The sequence below is a fragment of the Protopterus annectens genome, chromosome 3.part1 (genome assembly GCF_019279795.1).
Source record: "Protopterus annectens isolate FY-2018-M chromosome 3.part1, PAN1.0, whole genome shotgun sequence".
Taxonomy (NCBI): domain Eukaryota; kingdom Metazoa; phylum Chordata; order Ceratodontiformes; family Protopteridae; genus Protopterus; species Protopterus annectens.
Genome location: NC_056732.1, coordinates 23,251,872 through 23,270,335, shown reverse-complemented (window position 1 = coordinate 23,270,335; position 18,464 = coordinate 23,251,872). Strand labels below are relative to the sequence as shown.

General features: G+C 36.3%; 1 protein-coding gene across 2 annotated transcripts in view; it reads right to left on the bottom strand.

The window, feature by feature from the left end:
• The window catches only part of ARHGAP28 (Rho GTPase activating protein 28), a 1,230,114-nt gene that overhangs the window by 402,133 nt on the left and 809,517 nt on the right, over positions 1 to 18,464 (bottom strand). For both annotated transcript variants that reach the window (XM_044066513.1, XM_044066514.1), the window contains exon 7: positions 1,588 to 1,679. In XM_044066513.1, the coding sequence (XP_043922448.1) occupies positions 1,588 to 1,679 (92 nt within the window). The remainder of the gene's footprint in view (positions 1 to 1,587; positions 1,680 to 18,464) is intronic.

The window sequence follows — 18,464 nt, the reverse complement described above, 5'->3', positions numbered from 1 at the left end:
ATATCTAAACTAGTACTTGCTTTAATGTAATTTGGTAGTCTGTTCCAATCATCAGCTACTCTGTCAGAGAACCAATTAGTACACTTCTCATTCCTATAGAATCTTCTACACAGGTTGTCTGATGACTCTCTAGTACTTTTTGATAACCCCAAACATTCCCAGAGGTAGTTGTCCCTAAATGCCCTATATACCTGAATAAGAACTACTCTTAGATATCTGTATTTTGATTTCCTAGACTTTATAAATCTTTTTATACAACTTATAGTTCTGTAACTATCATTAACCAATTGGTTGATATGATTAGAAAAACTCATAACTGAATCTACCCGGATACCCAGGTCCTTAAATGAGTCTACAGTTTCAATCACTGTGTGCTATATTAAATATTCACCTTTCAATTTATGTCTCCCAAATCTTGTATGCTTAGTTTTTGATGTATTTATCAGCATATTATTATCCTGTGCCCAAATGGTCAATTTAGCCTTACCTGTAATACATGTAATCATTTTACCCAATTTCAGGTCATCTGCATACAGACAGTAGAACACCTCAGATGAAAAAGTTAGGTCTGAAAGATACAGTCTAGCTCTTAGTTGCTAGGTCCAATTCTTCGCTGGGGTTCCTCTTCAGTGTGACGTTTTTTGTCCTCCTGGTATCTGTGTGGGTTTCCTTGGGCACTGTGGCTTCCTCCCAACTTCCCCAAAAACATGCACTTGGGTGAAGTGGTGAGACTTTACTGCCCATAGGTACACTTTTGGTAAGTGTGTGTGTGTGTATGTCCATATGCATACATACGAGAGAGAGACAGACTGTATGTTAATGTGTCTGTCTTGTGAAGATTCTGATTAGTTATCTACTTTACAGATACTGAAAGCTGGGATTGGCTACAGCTGACCCTTGACTCTGAACATGCAAAGTTAGCATTATACAATGAGAATTAATAAATGAATACACAGATGAATTATTTTTGTCATCCCTAATTTTTACAGTTGTTGAAAAACTCTGATAAAGCATTTGATTTTGCAAGCAAAAATGACACAAATAGGCATTTAGGGGCGGAAAATTAAAAAATAAAAAAATGGCAAAGGTTGTAATGATGTACTAAAATAATATTATCTCTTTAAATTTGTAATACATATGTAAGGCAAACTGTTAAAATTTACTAGTGTCAAACTTAAACATTTACCTCACAAAGAGATGACAATAAAGTTGTGGCAGAGAACTCCATATACTTTCTTTGATTTATGACAGGAAAAACAACAGAATTTCTACAAGTCACTTGATAATGTTCAAAATCAATGAACTTCATTATCTCCACCTGGACACTATAAGCACCATATTGATTTTAGGTCTTCTGGATCACTGAAAGGACTACTTATTATTCTCAGTACACAAATATTTACTTAAAATTTAGCACTGGAAGAAACACAAGGTCTGCTATAGCTCTGCATAAATCACTTGCTATGCTTAGTTAATATAAAATTGTTAATTACACTCTGGTACACTTTCTTCTCAGTTACATTAAAGTCTGCAATCTTAACTATCAGCTGTTAGTTCTAAAACTGCAGACCTGTTGTAAGAACTTACCTTTTGAAAAACGAGTGGGACCTTTACTTCTGGTTGCCTTCTCTGATCATTTTCTAACAGTAGTGACAGGGGAACACCAAACAGACCAGACTCTGTCGAAAGAGACATGTGTCATGCAATTTGGAAGTGACACGTACATATATATTATATAGCAGACACGTTTGTACATAAAACACAGGGGGGTTACCTTATTAGGATTAGAGAACTTTTAATCAATTATTTCCAAAAATCATCATTCTTTTTTACAATCCAGAAAATAACGATTTGATCTTTCATTACATTTACTTATATTTTACCTTCTCTATTTCTTTATATTTCATACTACTTTTTACAAACATATATCCAAATAGCAAAAATACAACCAAGGGCTAAATCCTCCAAATAATATCGGCAATGAAGCAAGACAAATCAGGATTAAACTGACACACGACTGAATCTTTGAAGTAAAATATTTATTGAAAGGTTAGCACTTTCACAATCAGAATGACCGCTTCTTCAGACCATTAACAGTCAACATAACATTTAAAAGAAATAACAATCCATCAAAAAACCTATATGCACTAAAACAACCAATCACAATACAATTCTCTCATTCATTAAAATGCAATGTAATTGTCAAATCTGGAACATTCAGAGAGTGAACGCCATGACAGAATACTATTACAACCTATCAACAACACTGTACATCTTAAAATAAACCAATCACGGCATGTTGTTTTCATTCATTGGAATAAAATGCATTCCTTGGATGCAGTCATTTCAAGGTGGAAACCTCGTATTAAATTGCAATACAGCCGATCATTGATACTCTACATGTTGAAGTGACCCGATCACAGTACGTTGCCTCATCCATTAATATGCAAAGGGTCCACTCAGTCAGTCACAATCAAAACATTGTATTAGGGCATAGTGCTGTCTGACAATGTACACACTAGAAATGTGAACAAATAACAGCGTGCTAACCTCATTCACTAAAGTAAGATATATGTTCCTTGAGTTCAAGGCATCCAGAAAACAAACAAAATGCCTACACTTTACACAATCTGTGAAAGAGCTACTGTGCATTGAGGCAAACCAACCATCCCAAACTGCCTCATACATTAAACCAACCTTTGCATCTTTGCTTGGGCTCATTCCACCCCCAAATAAATTGCATTTATAATTACCATAACTCCTCCCCCTCACCATCACCATCTAATACAAACTCAGCTTCCTACCTCACTCTATTAACATCCAAGGAATTCTAATTACTTATCAATCAATCTATTTTCCTATAGGTCGTTATCCCAATAATATAAATCTCTTTACCCAATTTAATCTATCTTTACTCTAACCACTATACAACTACTTACAAATCTATCTCTTTCTACCCTCTCTTCTCCCATACCTAATACGATATCATATCACATAACACTATGCTTTCTCCCTAACATTCTATTATTTTCACAATATCTCTCGTTACCTCATTAAGTATACTTATACAAGTTACCTCCCTCAAATGCTCTCTAATAGCTGTACCTGTAAAAACATCCATTCAGGCCAAACCTTTTGATGTGCACATAGATAGTTTCTCTTAAACAACTGCAAGCCTAATTGAATACAACTATATTCACCTCACTAAAATCAAATTCCTTTCCACCTCCAACAAACCCAAACTAAAACCTTACATACAAAAATTTAGAGTACCTGGGTAATCGGAAAGGAAGAAACCTTACATAATCTTCAAGTGTAATGCTAAAAGTACCCTATTTTGCCATCTCATAAACTATCTCCTCAAACTTTATTATATATTAATATCATTAAACATATGTAGTATCTGTAATAAAATTACTGAATTTCACTCATGCTTACACAATACTCTCCAGATACAGTAGCAGTTACTGAACCTTGGTTAAAACCACATATTCAAGATACAGAAATAGGGTTTTATATTAGATGCTCGAAGTTATTGAACTTTGAATACGATATGATCGACAACATATCTTCGAAGTCCAGTAATATTGAACACCTAATAAAAACATTGCAAAAAGTCAAAAACAGACCTACTTGCTTTAAGCAAGGGGGCAAGCCACCCTGCACCCCCCACACCCCCGCTACTTAAATATTCCAACTCAGAGACCATACTACATTGAAGTAAGTGGAGATCTCCCTTCGCAGAGATTTCCATTTACCTCTTCGATGTTCTGCGGTTTCGCTGTTTACATGTCGACAATGTCTGATTCGACATTGTGAATGTTCGTGATTCTAATATAGACCCCAGAAATAGTCCCTTTGGGATACAATATTTTAAGAAATGACAGACCCCATAAAAATCAGACGTAACACCTACACTATACCTCCAATCTCCCGAGCTGTCGCTTCGTTTAGTAATGCAGACATTCTCTTTGCATATTTACAAGTAAATAATTCTAAACAAATATGTATTGCAGTAGTCTATATACCTCCTGGCCAAAACTACTTTCCAACACTAGAAAACTTCATTTCCTGGGCTACCAACAATATTACCAATGAAATTATTATTATGGGTGATACAAATATCAACTGGCAAAATCTCATCACTGACTCCCCAATGAGTAGCATTAACCTTCACGGCTTTACTCAGCTCATCGCTGCCCCCACCAAAATGCAAAATAATAATCACCTAGGTGCAAACCTAGACTGATTCTTGGAGGCAGATCCCCATAGATATTCCAGTTCCAGCACACTCTCAAAATCCCTTTGTGACCATTTACCAGCATACACCTACAGACCCCCCCCCCCCCCACGGGATCCTAAACCTCATACCTATAAGATTTCAAGAAATCTAACCAAATTCAATCAACTATTCAATAATACCTTACAAACATTATAAACAATTTAAACAATAAACTGGTCGTCATCAAAAACATCACCATTGGATGATGCTATTAACCAGTTCAACAAAGTCTTCTTAGATACTCTTAATAGCTTAGCCCCTCTCTGTAGCAAAAGAACCAAAATAAACCATGCACCCTGGCTAACTAAAGCCACAAAACAAATATTACAGACTAGAGACCAAGCCTGGAAAGACTAGCATAAGAACAAAAATGAGACCAATCTACTTATATAAAAGCAGCTACAAAAAAGCAGAAAAACTACTCATTGCTGACAGAAAAAACACTTCTCTCAACAGTTATCCAGCTAAATCAACAACCCTCAAAAATGTTGGAAAACTATCTCAGCACTCCTGGGTCCATACAAAACCCTTCACCAGGCCCCGATAAAAATCCATCTGCAATAGCTGACATGTTTAACTCCCATTTCATAGATAATATACTTAAACTAGTAAACTACTCTACACCAAACACAAACTTCAGTTCCAGTGAAAATCTAGTTCCACCTGAATCAGCTAACAGCAGTACCAGCAGTAACACCTCCCATCACCAGGGAACTTCTAGAGCTATTTCAACAGCACCTATTTTTTTTCAACAACATATTTCCACCTCTCAGCTTCTTCTTAAGCTAAAACCTTGCTCCCTCTCTGCTGATAACCTTCCATCACAATACTTAAAACTTTCTGCCGATGCAATAGCCTAGTCAGTTAGCATCTGGATTAATAGATCCATCACATAATATGAAATCCCTAAACTCTGGAAAAAATCTACAGTAATCCCCTTACACAAGGGTGGAAAAACAGTGAATTAAACTATCGATCCATCTGTATCATCTCCCCTTTATCTAAATTATTGGAAAACTATATATATACATACAATCACTGAAACATTGTTCTGATAACAATCTCCTTGCACCCACCCAAATTGGTTTTCGTGCAGCACATAGCACAACTACTGCATATTATCTTTCACAGATACTGTGAACAAAGCCTTGAATTTTGGCCAGTTAACGTTTGTAATCCTAATGGACCTATCGAAGGCCTTTGATACAGTGTAACATCATAAACTATTACAACAATTAGGCTGCTCTGAACTTACCCAAAATTGGTTTGCCAATTACTTAACTAATAGACAACAATGTGTTAGGTGGCAAACCAATTTGTCACATTAGCAGGTTAACAAAACACGAGTCACTCAAAGATCCGTTTTTAGACTTTTGCTTGTTAATATTTTCATTAATAACCTTCAAATCACACTCATTCAATATAATGACAATTCAGCCATTATCGCTCCTCCTCCTCCTATAATTTATATGTCCTAAAAATTACACAAGATGCCTTCACATCTACTGAGACCTGGCTAAATGAAGCACAATTACTACTTAATCCCAATAAAGACAAACATTATTATTCCCACCAAAACCACTTTTGTATGACTTCAAAATATACTCACAAAATAAAACCGAGATAGAAACTGACACAGGCAAATTTATTGTGTACCACCACAGATGATAAACTCTCCTTTGAACAACATATACTAAATGCCATTAACAGAACAAGACATTTAAAACTTGGAAAACTTTATAGGCACAAGCATTTCATGGACAACCCCACCCAAAAAAAAAAAAAAAAAAAACAATTGGCAATACCTTCTTGCTCCTCTCCTTGTTGCATGGGTTCCTATTCTCACCAACCTCCACTTAACTCTAAAAAAATAAGCTGCAATCACGCTATTACAAAATAGCTGATTTTGCAACTGGTACACCTTACCACATGCATCACTGTTATGCCCTCAATGAACTCAAGTGGATAGAATCCCCCCATTACCTTAATTATGTACAACTATCTCTAGCAGACAAAATAATATATATTACCAGACAGCTGCCCCACCTTAACACCTATCTTACAGCCATATACCCCATCCAGAAATCTCTGTGCTACAAAAAACACCCTCTTAAATATATACAAACCACAGCTGGTCATGGCCTATACTCATTTTACCATTGCAAAACTATGGAATGGCCTATCGCCAAATATCAGTATCTTAGATTCCTTTATGACCTTCAGACTTGCACAAAAAATCACTTTCTTTGCATTCATAGCTGTCCTTGCTCATTGACTAAAGACTAACCCACTTAATTCCTATCTTTCTACTATCTAACAGAGACTATTTTTTCCCCTCCCTTGCTGCTTTCTCATCTGCCCCTCATCACCTACTCGCTTCGTATCTTATCATGTAGTACCTGCTTTCTTCATCTTTCCAGCTTTCTTAATGCACTTCAAAAACATCCTCCTCTCCTCAGTGAATCTTACTATACACCCTCCTCTCCTCAGTGAATCTAACTATACATCCTCCTCTCCTCAGTGAATCTAACTATACACCCTCCTCTCCTCAGTGAATCTAACTATACATCCTCCTCTCATCAGTGAATCTAACTATACATCCTCCTCTCCTCAGTGAATCTTACTACACTCCTATATTCCCTACAATATCCCCTTATGCTTACACCATCCTAACACTTTCACCACTTCTTTCTATATCCCTACATATACTATTATCCAAAACTCTCTTACTACCTCTGTCTTACTACCCTCACTTAAACTTTCTACTTTTTAAATTCTACAAAACAAAACTACAGTTTATTATATTCCTGATGACTTAATCTGCCCTTATAGCAATGCATAATTATGGATGGGACAGTGATTGTGCCTTACATCAAGAGGTTCTCTGGTTCAATTCTCAGCTGGGGTGCCTTCTGTGCAGAGACTGCATGTCCTCCCTACATCCATGTGGGTTTCTTCTGGGTGTTCTGGTTTCCCCTTACATTACAAAAACATGCATGTAGAGCATTTCTCCCCAGGCCTCCACTAAAAATCGGCTTTGTTCCAAATCAGACTTTCCTAATAAACAAATGTTAAATACATAAATAAATAAATACATAAATGTATAAAATTTTAGATTGCATTTTTGACTGTAAATTATCTATCCACATGTTAAATTGTATTATATCTATAATTGTATGTAAAGTGTACACTTGCTAAACTGTATTATGTCTATAATTGTAAATAAAGTGTATACCCAACTGTAACATGTAATAATGTCTGCATCTGTGTGGACCTTTTTTCCCCAGGCCTCCACTGAAAATGGGTTTCTGACCCAGTTGGACTTTCCTAGTCAGCAAATGTCAATAACTAATTAATTAATTAATTAAACAAGCGAATAAATAAATAAAATGAGAAATGTTTGCTCAAACCACCCCCATCAAAATATCAGGTGAAAAGCATAGTGCTGTCTAATAGGGCATATATGAAACACATAAAATGAATGTAAATTAATGACAGTGCTTTACCACTTGTCCACTAACATGCAATGTGTTGATCATTCTGAAGTGTTCTAAAGATCAAGTTCATATCTGGACACCATTACAGCCTATGAAAAACCTTATGTACAACAGAACTAACTGATCACAGTATATTACCCTTGTTCACTTAAATATAATTTGTTTGTCCATAGCAAAGCATTCTAAAAGGAAGCATCATATTTAAAATCTATTACAGCCTATAAAAAACCTTCTGCACATTAAAACGAGAGAATCACATTATATTTCCTAACTCACTGGAATACAGCATGTTTACTTGGGCCACCATCATCAAAACAACATGCAAAAGCATAATGCTACACAGGACGGTCCACAGAACACAAACAATAGGAAACGAGGACCAGTCACAATACAATGCCCTAGTCCGCTAAGGGACAGTATGTTCCACCAATCTGGGACATTCAAGAAAAAACATCATATTTGGGTATCATACTAATCCTTGCCAGAAGGAAAAGGATTCTTAGCAGAGCTAGTCTTAGCTCGTTTAGGTCCCTGTGTAATGACCTCCGGGTCTGTAGCAGGATTTCTGTACAGGTATTTGTGAGAATCTGGTACTCTGTAATGCCTGTCAGGTTTACTGGGAGCAGGTGGGAGAGCATCAGGGGCTAAGCTGGATTCATGGAAAACCTCATCCACCACTTCTAAGATAGGGGGGATCGCCAGGGGTCTGTGCTGGGGCAGGTCTAGAAACTCTCTTAGTCTTTTCTTAGACGGGGGGGGGGGGGGGGAGTCCTGGGATTCCCAGTGGAAATGTTCCCTGAGGGTGTGATGGGTTCCCCAAAGGAAAGGTCTTCTGATGGGGAGCCAGAAGGAAAGGATTCCTCTGCATCTAAATCCTCATAAGCAGTCAGAGGTTGTTGTTCATCTTCAAAATCTGAATAATCAGATTCCTCAGGATCCTGTTCTGTCATTATTTTAAGAGAAGGGTGTCTTTTCCTTTTAGAAGTTGTGGCCTGACTGCCCCTGATAACGGAGATAAGATCATCTGCCATTTTAAGCATTTGGGCTTGGGGTGGTGGAGCAAGAGTAAGATGGTGGCTAGAGGTAGATTTTGTAGGAGTTGCCTGGCAGCTAGGCCTAAGAGTACCCATTGGTCTGAGAGAAATGGTAGATGGATGAGAAGACTTCGTTTTTTGTCTAGATTCGGTAGTGCGAAAGGCCTCCTCAGAGGCTGGTGCCTGCATCACAGCTTCGGACCCAACCGAGGCAGAGACAACCAAAGGCTCAGAGGATGAAAAAGATTTCTGTGGCATAATGGACTCCAAAAGGATCTTGGTAGAGGCCTGCATAGATATTGTATCGGGCATCAGGGGCTGCGAAAGCACCTCACTGAATTCCGGAGAACTGACAACCTGCTTAGTGGTAGAGTCATTGGAAGTCTTAGCCTTGTGTGGTCCATCTCTATCTTTATCGCTATGTTTTTTTCAGAATGTCTACAGATTGTTGGCTGATGGACGCCATTTCAGAATGCGAAGATGGAAGACGAAAATACCTGTCTACAATAAGAGCTCTACGATAAATGATTCTTGCGTTAAAGAGGACACAGAACCGGCAATGGGGACGTCGTGATCTGGGACTAAATAAGTGACACAGTATGAATGGAAGTCTCGGTGTGGGATCTGCTTTCCACAGGTGAGACAATTGTTAACTTTTCCAGACATTGGTTATTGCAAGAAAAAAGGATCCCCAATGGGGTACTTAACTTTAGACATTTTCAGCTGTAATTCAAACTCTGGTAGTGACTGACTGGCACACTTGCGAACTGCTTCTGGTACTGGCACCATGGCAAGAAAGACTGATGTAATGGCATCGGCTGCCTTGCTTTATAGCACTGATGACATGACATCAGTCAACAAGCGACAGCAGCCTATGCAGAAAAACATTGACTGTGGTATTCGGGCTGGCCGAGGGCTACCACAGCAGGGATAACCCACACGTGATGATTGCAACAGTGAAACACAAAGAACATCAGTCTATCCAAAAGCCTTCTTCACATAAGAGCTACCAATCTCATTATATTGCCCTCATTCATTAAAATACTTAGTGTTCATCCAATCCACAGCAAAACAGCAAACAAAAATGAACACAGTACTACTTAATCATACAAAGTATATAAAGAAACTTATGAGCTATGTGAAAACAATAAAGAATGAACATTGTAACATTCTACATAAAAACAATTAAAAGAGATATGGTTGCTTACTGATTCAAATGCTGAAGCAAGCATAAATCACAAAATCACAATTAGGTTCACTTAGGTAGACTGCATGCCTTTAAATCAGGCTTGAGTGACAAACTGTCATTCAAACCCAAACCCATATCTGCTCTGAGTTTAATAATCCATCTAAGTTCCAATCTCTCTGTAACATTCTTGATGTCACCCAAACAGGCATTTTCATAAACATTCTATCATCAAAAACGTGAAGCTATGTGTGGGATAATCCACGTGAAGCTATGTGTGGGATAATCCACGTGAAGCTATGTGTGATAATCCACATGAAGCTATGTGTGGGATAATCCACTACACGTTTCACCAGTGCAGCCACTGTGTTATATGTCCAAATACTATGAAGATGTTCCCTAATCTGCTCTTTAAAACTCCTATTATATTTGCCAACATTAAATAAACAGCAGACAATACAGTATGCCAAATATATTATATGGTGTGTCTCACAGTTTGCATTAACTTTGAATTTAAACCTCTGCACTGAATCCGGAAGTAAAAAGCAATTGGACACATCAATGTAACTTCAAAAACTCCATTTAGAGCATAGGTAGGTACCCATCTTACCTTTTAACAATACAAGACTCTGGTTGTTCATGGGATAACACAAAAATCTTTTGATGGATTTCTTATTCTTAAAGCAAAAATGGGGTATGTCACCTACTAAATTCCTGATTTTCTCATCTGTCAGTAACATTGGTCAGTGAGAAAAATACCAATAACCTGATTAACATTGCTTGCATTCACAGACCTCCTACTTTTACTGGTGTTAGCAACATCAATGGTAGTGTTGTTTTTGTCTGAGAAATATGTTTTAGCCCTAGTTTCTCTTAAGGGTAGAACTTGCGAGAATATCCTATTCACTTCACTTTTCTTATAGCATCTCTCTATGAGGTTATTGCCGAGCATCCCCAAATCTCAGATTACACTCTTATCAGTGGCATTTAGCCACAAAATTTGCATACCCTGGTGTTTAACAACATTGTTGAATATATAGCCAGGATACATGCTCTGTCTATGTATAATTTACTACTATAGCATTCTTTTCTAAACATCTCTGTGCTAAATTTACCATCCAAAGACCTGGTAATTTGTATATCCAAGAATTCTATGGATGAGTCTAAGTAGTGTAGTGAAAACTCCAAAAAAGAGGTTGCATTATGTAAATATTTCACAAAATCCTGCAAATCTTTTACCGAGCCTTTCATACTATAAAAAGGTCATCAACAAAACATTGCTAAAACCCTATAAAACATGAAAACTTGACAATATTCAAAACCAAGGTTTCTTCTCAATGGGCAAGGACCATGTTGTCATAGCTATTGGCACATGACATGCTCATAGCTACACCATCGATCTGCAGGTAATAATTCTCATTAAAAACAAAAACATTGTTTTCAAGTACTACTTCAATAAATAGACAATACAGATTATGCCACAGACAAGTGATGCAATATGTAAATAACATTAGGTAAGCAAAAAATTAAATGTGAATTAATTTTAGTAGTAAATGTGAGAGGGAAGCAGCAGCTGAGAACAGAGGATGAAAACAGAAGTGATGCAGGTGAGGAAGGAGTGGGTTATGTGTCCAGTGAAGGAGATTGCACAGGGTAGTTTTATTATGGAGTTTGGCTATAAGAGGTGGGAAGGAACCTGGTTCAAGTAGTTTGAAAACAAAAGACTTTAGGAATAGGTCATCTCTATAGGAGACTGATAGCCATTTGGCCTTTCCCTAAGGATGAAGCCTGACTGGAAGCTGTGGTTGAATAGAGATTATGGTGGGCTTGGCAGGTCATGTTTCAAGCTATTTAGGAGTAAATTCAGAAGTGCAAGAATTTGACTGTAATGCATACATACACTATCCCATGCTCAGATCTATTTTTGGCAACCCACAAGGTTCCAGTCTGAGATAACTTCTCTTTAAGGTGTTCACCAAGAGTATAGGTACCAGTTTTTCCCTAGTCCAGCTCATACGGTATGCAGAGAGCTCAGTTCAACTTAACTTTGCTCAAATGCCATCAGTTATCACATGGAATCAGCAAAGCTTTTTCACTAAATTCGAAGATTACTTAAACCAAGCCACGGTGGTACAGCGGTAGCGTTGTTGCCTCACAGCAAGAGGTTCTCCTGTTCGATTCTCGGATGGACTGCCTTCTGTGTGGAGTCTGCATGTCCTCCCCATGGTTGAGTGGCCTCTGAAAGACATGCGTGAATGGATGTGCCTTTGCTGAAGGTTGGGTGTCGGGCTGGCAACTCAGCACCATAAAAATCTACTGCCAATCATTAGCGGAGCGGAGTTCCGCTGTGGCGACCCCTAACCAGGAAAAGCTAAAAAGACAAACAAATAACTTATACCATTCTGGTTAATTATTAAACACAATGAGAACTAAGGCCACAGACATTTCTGTACATGCATCTGACCCTTTTATATCTAATGAGCTGTGCATAAAAACCTTCTTCTAGAACAGTAAGTGAAGTTGTAGGTAACATCAAACTCTTAGACGTCACTGATGATTAGAGTATGAAAACAAAGTATGAAAACCAGAGCAAAAGCTCAGTCTTTTATATAGTTAAACACTTTATTACAGAGTATGCATGTGTAACTGCAGTCTGGCAGTTAGCTCAGATTAAATAGCTGTTAATAAGCGGTCTCCTCTGGTCCAGTGGTGCAAGGTTTGATTCTCTCAGTTTTCACTGCCAAACTGTGTGACTCTGAACAAGCCACTAAACCAGACACTGCTCCCGGGCTGAGTCTGAAAAAGGTCCATGGGGATCAGTGTTCCACCCAGGAAAACAAACAAATAAAATAAATACAAAGACATGCATCTGGAGTGTTTCTCTCTGGGTCTCCAATGAAAATTGGCTTTGTTCCAAGATGGACTTTCACAGCAAACAAATGTTAAATACATAAATAACTATGGTCCATTTATACCTGCTACCCAGGCTTCCATACACTTGTAGCATCTTCACTAGTTTTCATAGTGGTCAACTTACCAAGTTTGAACAAGCCTACAATAAGACAAGAAAGTTCACCTTCAGTCTCCCAAACAAAGTACATCCCTGCCTCAGCATTAGAGAAATACTATGGCCTCAACTACATCATTTCAATCTTTCTGTTCATTTGAAACGGCCCATCATATCTAATATTCTTCTAGGCAACATCTAACAATGCAATCATTACTACAATGGTATTTCCTATTTACCTCTCTAAATCTGAGCCCCAACAACTTTTTAAATATTTGAGAAAAAAAACACTATGGAGACTCCGTTTTCTAATACATATCACCACTTATCACCTTTGAACTGACCTTTTTCTAATACATATCACCACTTATCACCTTTGAACTGACCTGAGACAAAACACCTTGCAAAACTTACCAAAGCTGAAACTATCATGGAGACCCTCTACTCTCAACTGAATGTTGCTAATCTTTGGGACATTCTCACTAGCAATACATGGAAAATTCCAGGAATCAATCCACACAAAAGAGCTATGAAAACTCAGTCCAGCTCTAGCTGGAATGGCAAATATGGTATCAGTATTACATAACAGGCTGCCCTCGGTGCTGATCTTGTTATCTGCCTTGTCTTTTTAAATACCCTCTATATCTATAATATGGGTTAGTACAGCTTTAAGAATAATACCCAATAGTCATGGGGATTGAGGGTCACATGATCTGTCATTCAGCAGTTGGCAGTTACAGTAAAGACATCACACAGCATGGCAGCTCAGCCAGAGTGCCTCTGTTATTTGTTAGTGTATCGGTGAACTTTCAAATGCAGCACCATGTCAGAAGTGAACAGGTGTGTTTGTCATCAACATTTATTCAGAAAAACAATCTGTAGTTTGAAATGTAGGTACTTCCATGTGAAGTCAGCATTCTGTTGATCACTTGTGTAGCTTGTGAGAAGCTCTCCAGAGTATTTTGTACTTTCATGAAAAAAATACAGGCCCAAATGCATCAATAAGGACTTCTGTCACTGCACAGCAGTTTATCAGAAAAGTTGAAGATGTGGATCTGAAAACTGAGTTCACATCTTAAACTGACTGGAATGGCTGAGACACCTGAAAGGCACAGTGTGCTACACACCTGCATGCTGCAACGTAAAACATTTTGAAGGCATTCAGTACCTTGTTCATTAATGAAGAAATACAAAATAGCAGCAATAAGACAGGAATTTGTGAATTACTGTGAGCCTAGAAAAAAGGTGGCACTTATACCTCCTTACAGGAAATGAAGAAATAATGGGAAGCACATGTTTATGCTCGCTGTGAGCTGTTAACACAGTCCAGAGATCTGATTTATTTATTTAGTCATTTATTTATTCATTCATTCATCCATCCTTTTTGGACTGGTTTAGTCCCATTAAGCTAATGGCCTCTTTTAAGAGGAGACTTGATGTGGTATTTAAACTATGAGGGAAGTTTTGCCAAGGCATCAAGGAACTTCTTCTACATGTTGTTGTTGCAAGCGGGGACCAGTTTTGCATGAGCACTTCCTGCTTCGGTTCCAGGCATGAGTTGGCCCAAAGAAGCAGGGTGGCAGATGGAAGGAGATAATGGAGTGGTGAAAGAAACGAAGAAGAAATCCAATATCAAGACTGGAGAATGTGTGCAGGATTCTAAGGAGATGTTTCAAAGAAACCCGCTTGATGGAGATGAGTTGGCAAATGATGAATGTTTAATTACAACCCTCCAGTCGGGAGGGTTGTAGTATGATTTACTTAAAGAAATGGTAATGCAGACTGAGCCAGAAAATGAACGAGATGTTTCATGTGGACATTATGAAGTAAATAGAAAATGAGGCTGCAGAGACAATCCTGAAGAATAGCGGTGGCATGGAAAGGAAAACATTTGCAAAGAAAGTAAAAATGGCAAAAGGGGAGTAAGAGAAAAAGAAAGTGGCACAAAAAATGACAAACAGAAGTACGTGGTAAGGAATCAAAGTAAAAAAGACCAAGACATGGGCAGGTATGAGTGTGGGACAATTTACTAGCTTCTTTAGGTGTAAATGCACGAGGTAACAATGTTTATTCTTATTAAAAAAGAAAGATTTTGTGTCATTATATCTGAGACTGTTTTTCAATGGAAAATTTTCTTGAAGAATATGAAAAAAAAGAATGACTCTAATCCTCCGAATCTTTATTTGATGAAAGCATTTAACAGGGGAACAAAAAAGAAAATTCAAATACAATTCTGAACAGAGGAGAAAAGAGAGACTTTGAAAGGACATATGGACTGGGGGATGGAATTACAATATTGTTTTAAAAACAGAAAAAGAAAAAAAATGTAAACATATACCAAGCATGACAAATGTGGTGGGGAAAATGGGTGCCATAAAACAGTAAGGACAACCTACAACATTTTTCATGGAAAAGGACATTTGACAAGTAGCTCTGATAAAATAAAATGTTATATTTGTGGGGAAATGTGACATGATGAAAAAATGTGAATTGAAATGTTATAAATTTAACAAAATTGGACATTTATGGATGGATTGTAAAAATGAAAATAAGAATAAGGAAAAAGGAAAAAAGAGAAGAAAATGAACAAGTGGAAGACATTTTAGAAACCATAAAATAAAAGAACAAGTAATTGAGAAAAAAATAATAAAAAAGACATAGAATAAGGATCTGAAATAACTGATGAAGAAGATATATACTGGGAGACAACAAAATGAAAAGAAATAATTCTATTAGTAAAAGGATAAAAGACAGAACAAAGGGACAAGTACAACATTAAAAAATAGAGGAATAAGAATATATATATATATATATATATATATATATATATATATATATATATATATACAGCAAATGGGTGGGAGCTGGTATAATGGTTAAGGTGTTTTACTCACAGCCACATGGTGCAGTGCTAGACTCTCACCTTTGGGAAGGAAACCAGCTTGGCTTAGAATGGCACATTAAGGCAGTTAGCCTAATAATTAACTTTGAGCCTATTAAACCATCAATTTAAGGAAAATGTAAAATTAAAATTTTACAGTGCTTTCTGTTTATGTGAATAGTGTTAAGAGTATAGTAAGAAGACTAGGGATTCTGGAATAGTGTACATGTGATGTATTTTCTTATAAATTACATCAACAAGATTTTTAACAAATGAAGAAAGATTCCAAACCTAGAAACTATGAGGAGGAAAGATAATCTGGAATTTGGTAAATGAAAGATGTTTTGAAATAGTCATATTTTGTAAAAATACAGTAAAAAATATTAGGTGAAACTTTAACGAACATGGGAAGATTAACCATTGTAAAAATACAGTAAAAAATATTAGGTGAAACTTTAACGAACATGGGAAGATTAACCATCATAAATTAAAAATTGCAAAAACAAGTACATGGAATTATAAGATTATATGTTTATAATAGTTGTAAAGAAAGGGAAAGCTTATTTCATCAGATTTTAGGCTATGTAGTGATAAATATGAATATTATAATAACAGGAGACTTTAATTGCAATTTAAGAAGAGAGTGTAAAAGAAAGGAAATTATACAAGAAATGTTAGAGGTTATAAGATGTGGTAACTTAAAACTTTTGGACAAAAAATCACGGATGCCCAATGAGTTGTATATTCTTTGTATTAGTTATGAATTGATTGTATATAAAATAAATTACAAAATGATGGAGGCAGGGTACATAAAAAATAAAGGGTTAAGAATTCCAATCCTGTTAACATATGCAGATGATATTATAACAATTGCAAAAAAATTGGATACAAGAAGTAATAATTTGCACAATGAGTGTTGAGCGATAATAGTGATGACTTTAAATAGAAAAGTAAAGGTTTAGGTGATGTAGTAAAGATAGGTGGTGTATATTTTGTAATGAATAAGATTTGTTTTAGGTATAAAATTTGGGAATAAAGATGAAAATAGAATTCAATGGGAAAAACAATAGGATAAATAAAAAACAAACCTGTTTTTTTTTCTTCTGGAGAACATATAGACTATCATTCAGAAAAAAAGCCCTTATTGGATAAATTCAGTACTGATGGGAAAATAGCATAGTAGTTAGCAAGTGTATTTACGTTGTCAACAATATCTGGGAAGGAATTATTGTAGACAGGTTTTCATTTACCTGGGATTCTATATTAAACTCAGTAAAAAATGAGTTTTGTATGTAAATAAATAGGAAGGAGGTTTAGGGTTAATTAACCAAGTGGTAAGTGCTGCTTCATTAAATTTGTACAACGTGTTAAAGTGGGTAAATTAAACAGATGAGAGATTACTTAACATTTTTACTGGGAAAGTCCAACTGGGACAGAGCCCATTTTTAGTGGAGGCCCAGGGAGAAATGTATCAAAAGCATGTCTTTTATTAGTAGTGTAAAATTATTTAAATATAAGTACGATAAATTTTGGTGTATGGTAAAAAAGAGAAAAAGAGTGTATAAATGAAGAAATAAAATGTTATCAAGAAAAATATTTTTGCGGAAAACAAAAATTGAAGATATAGAAAAAGAAAGAAAATTATAGTATAAGAATGGAATGGCAAAATATTCCTATGCAAAACCATAGGAAAATCTAACAGACAAAAACAATCAAAGCTATAAAATAAGAAGCAAATGGTGTAATAAGAAAGTAGAATGTCAAGATTTTTTTTGGAGACTGTTAATAGATACATTACCAGTAAAAAAATATGCCATATAAAAAGAAAAGTGATAGAATATGTTTACATTCTCAAGATGAAGAAACTACTGAACATGTGTTTTTGAAATGTAAGAGAGTAAAAAGTTATGGGGAAACTATGCAAAGAGGATTAATGAAAATAATGAAAATAAATGTTTATGATTAAATATGGATATTATAACAATAGAGGTAAAGAATATGTTAAAAGAATATATACAAAGTTATTTTATATCATATAGGTCATATGGAATGAAAGAATAAATGAAATTCTGTTTAATGGTAAATGGATTTTAGCAACAATATTAAGTGAATTCAGATGGTGCTTATGGAAAAAGGAGTGGAGATCTAATAGGGAAAATGTAGTATGACTGTAAGGAAAATTATAAATATGTGTAAATATATTTGTATATCTGTACATTTTTAAATGTCTGCAAATATGTAAATATGTTGTAAAAATTATTTCTTTTTTGTCTATAAATAAAGGACCCTTACTCCTTTTAGTACATGCTGTGGAATCTTTTATATCCACCTGAGCTACCAACAACTCAAGAAGATAGGACACACTCAGAAGTGTAGCACTCCCTTATGCTGTACTGCAGTGTCAACAATCTATCTGCATGGTGTTGGAATAGAACCTATAGCCTTATACATTAAAGGTGAGTGTGCTACTAGTTGTGGTACAGACACTGCAGTTTGATTCCACCAGCTTTCGTTTGGCTACTGTGTGACTCTGAGCAAGTCACTTAACCAGAAGGTGCTCCCAGGTCACCTCTGGAA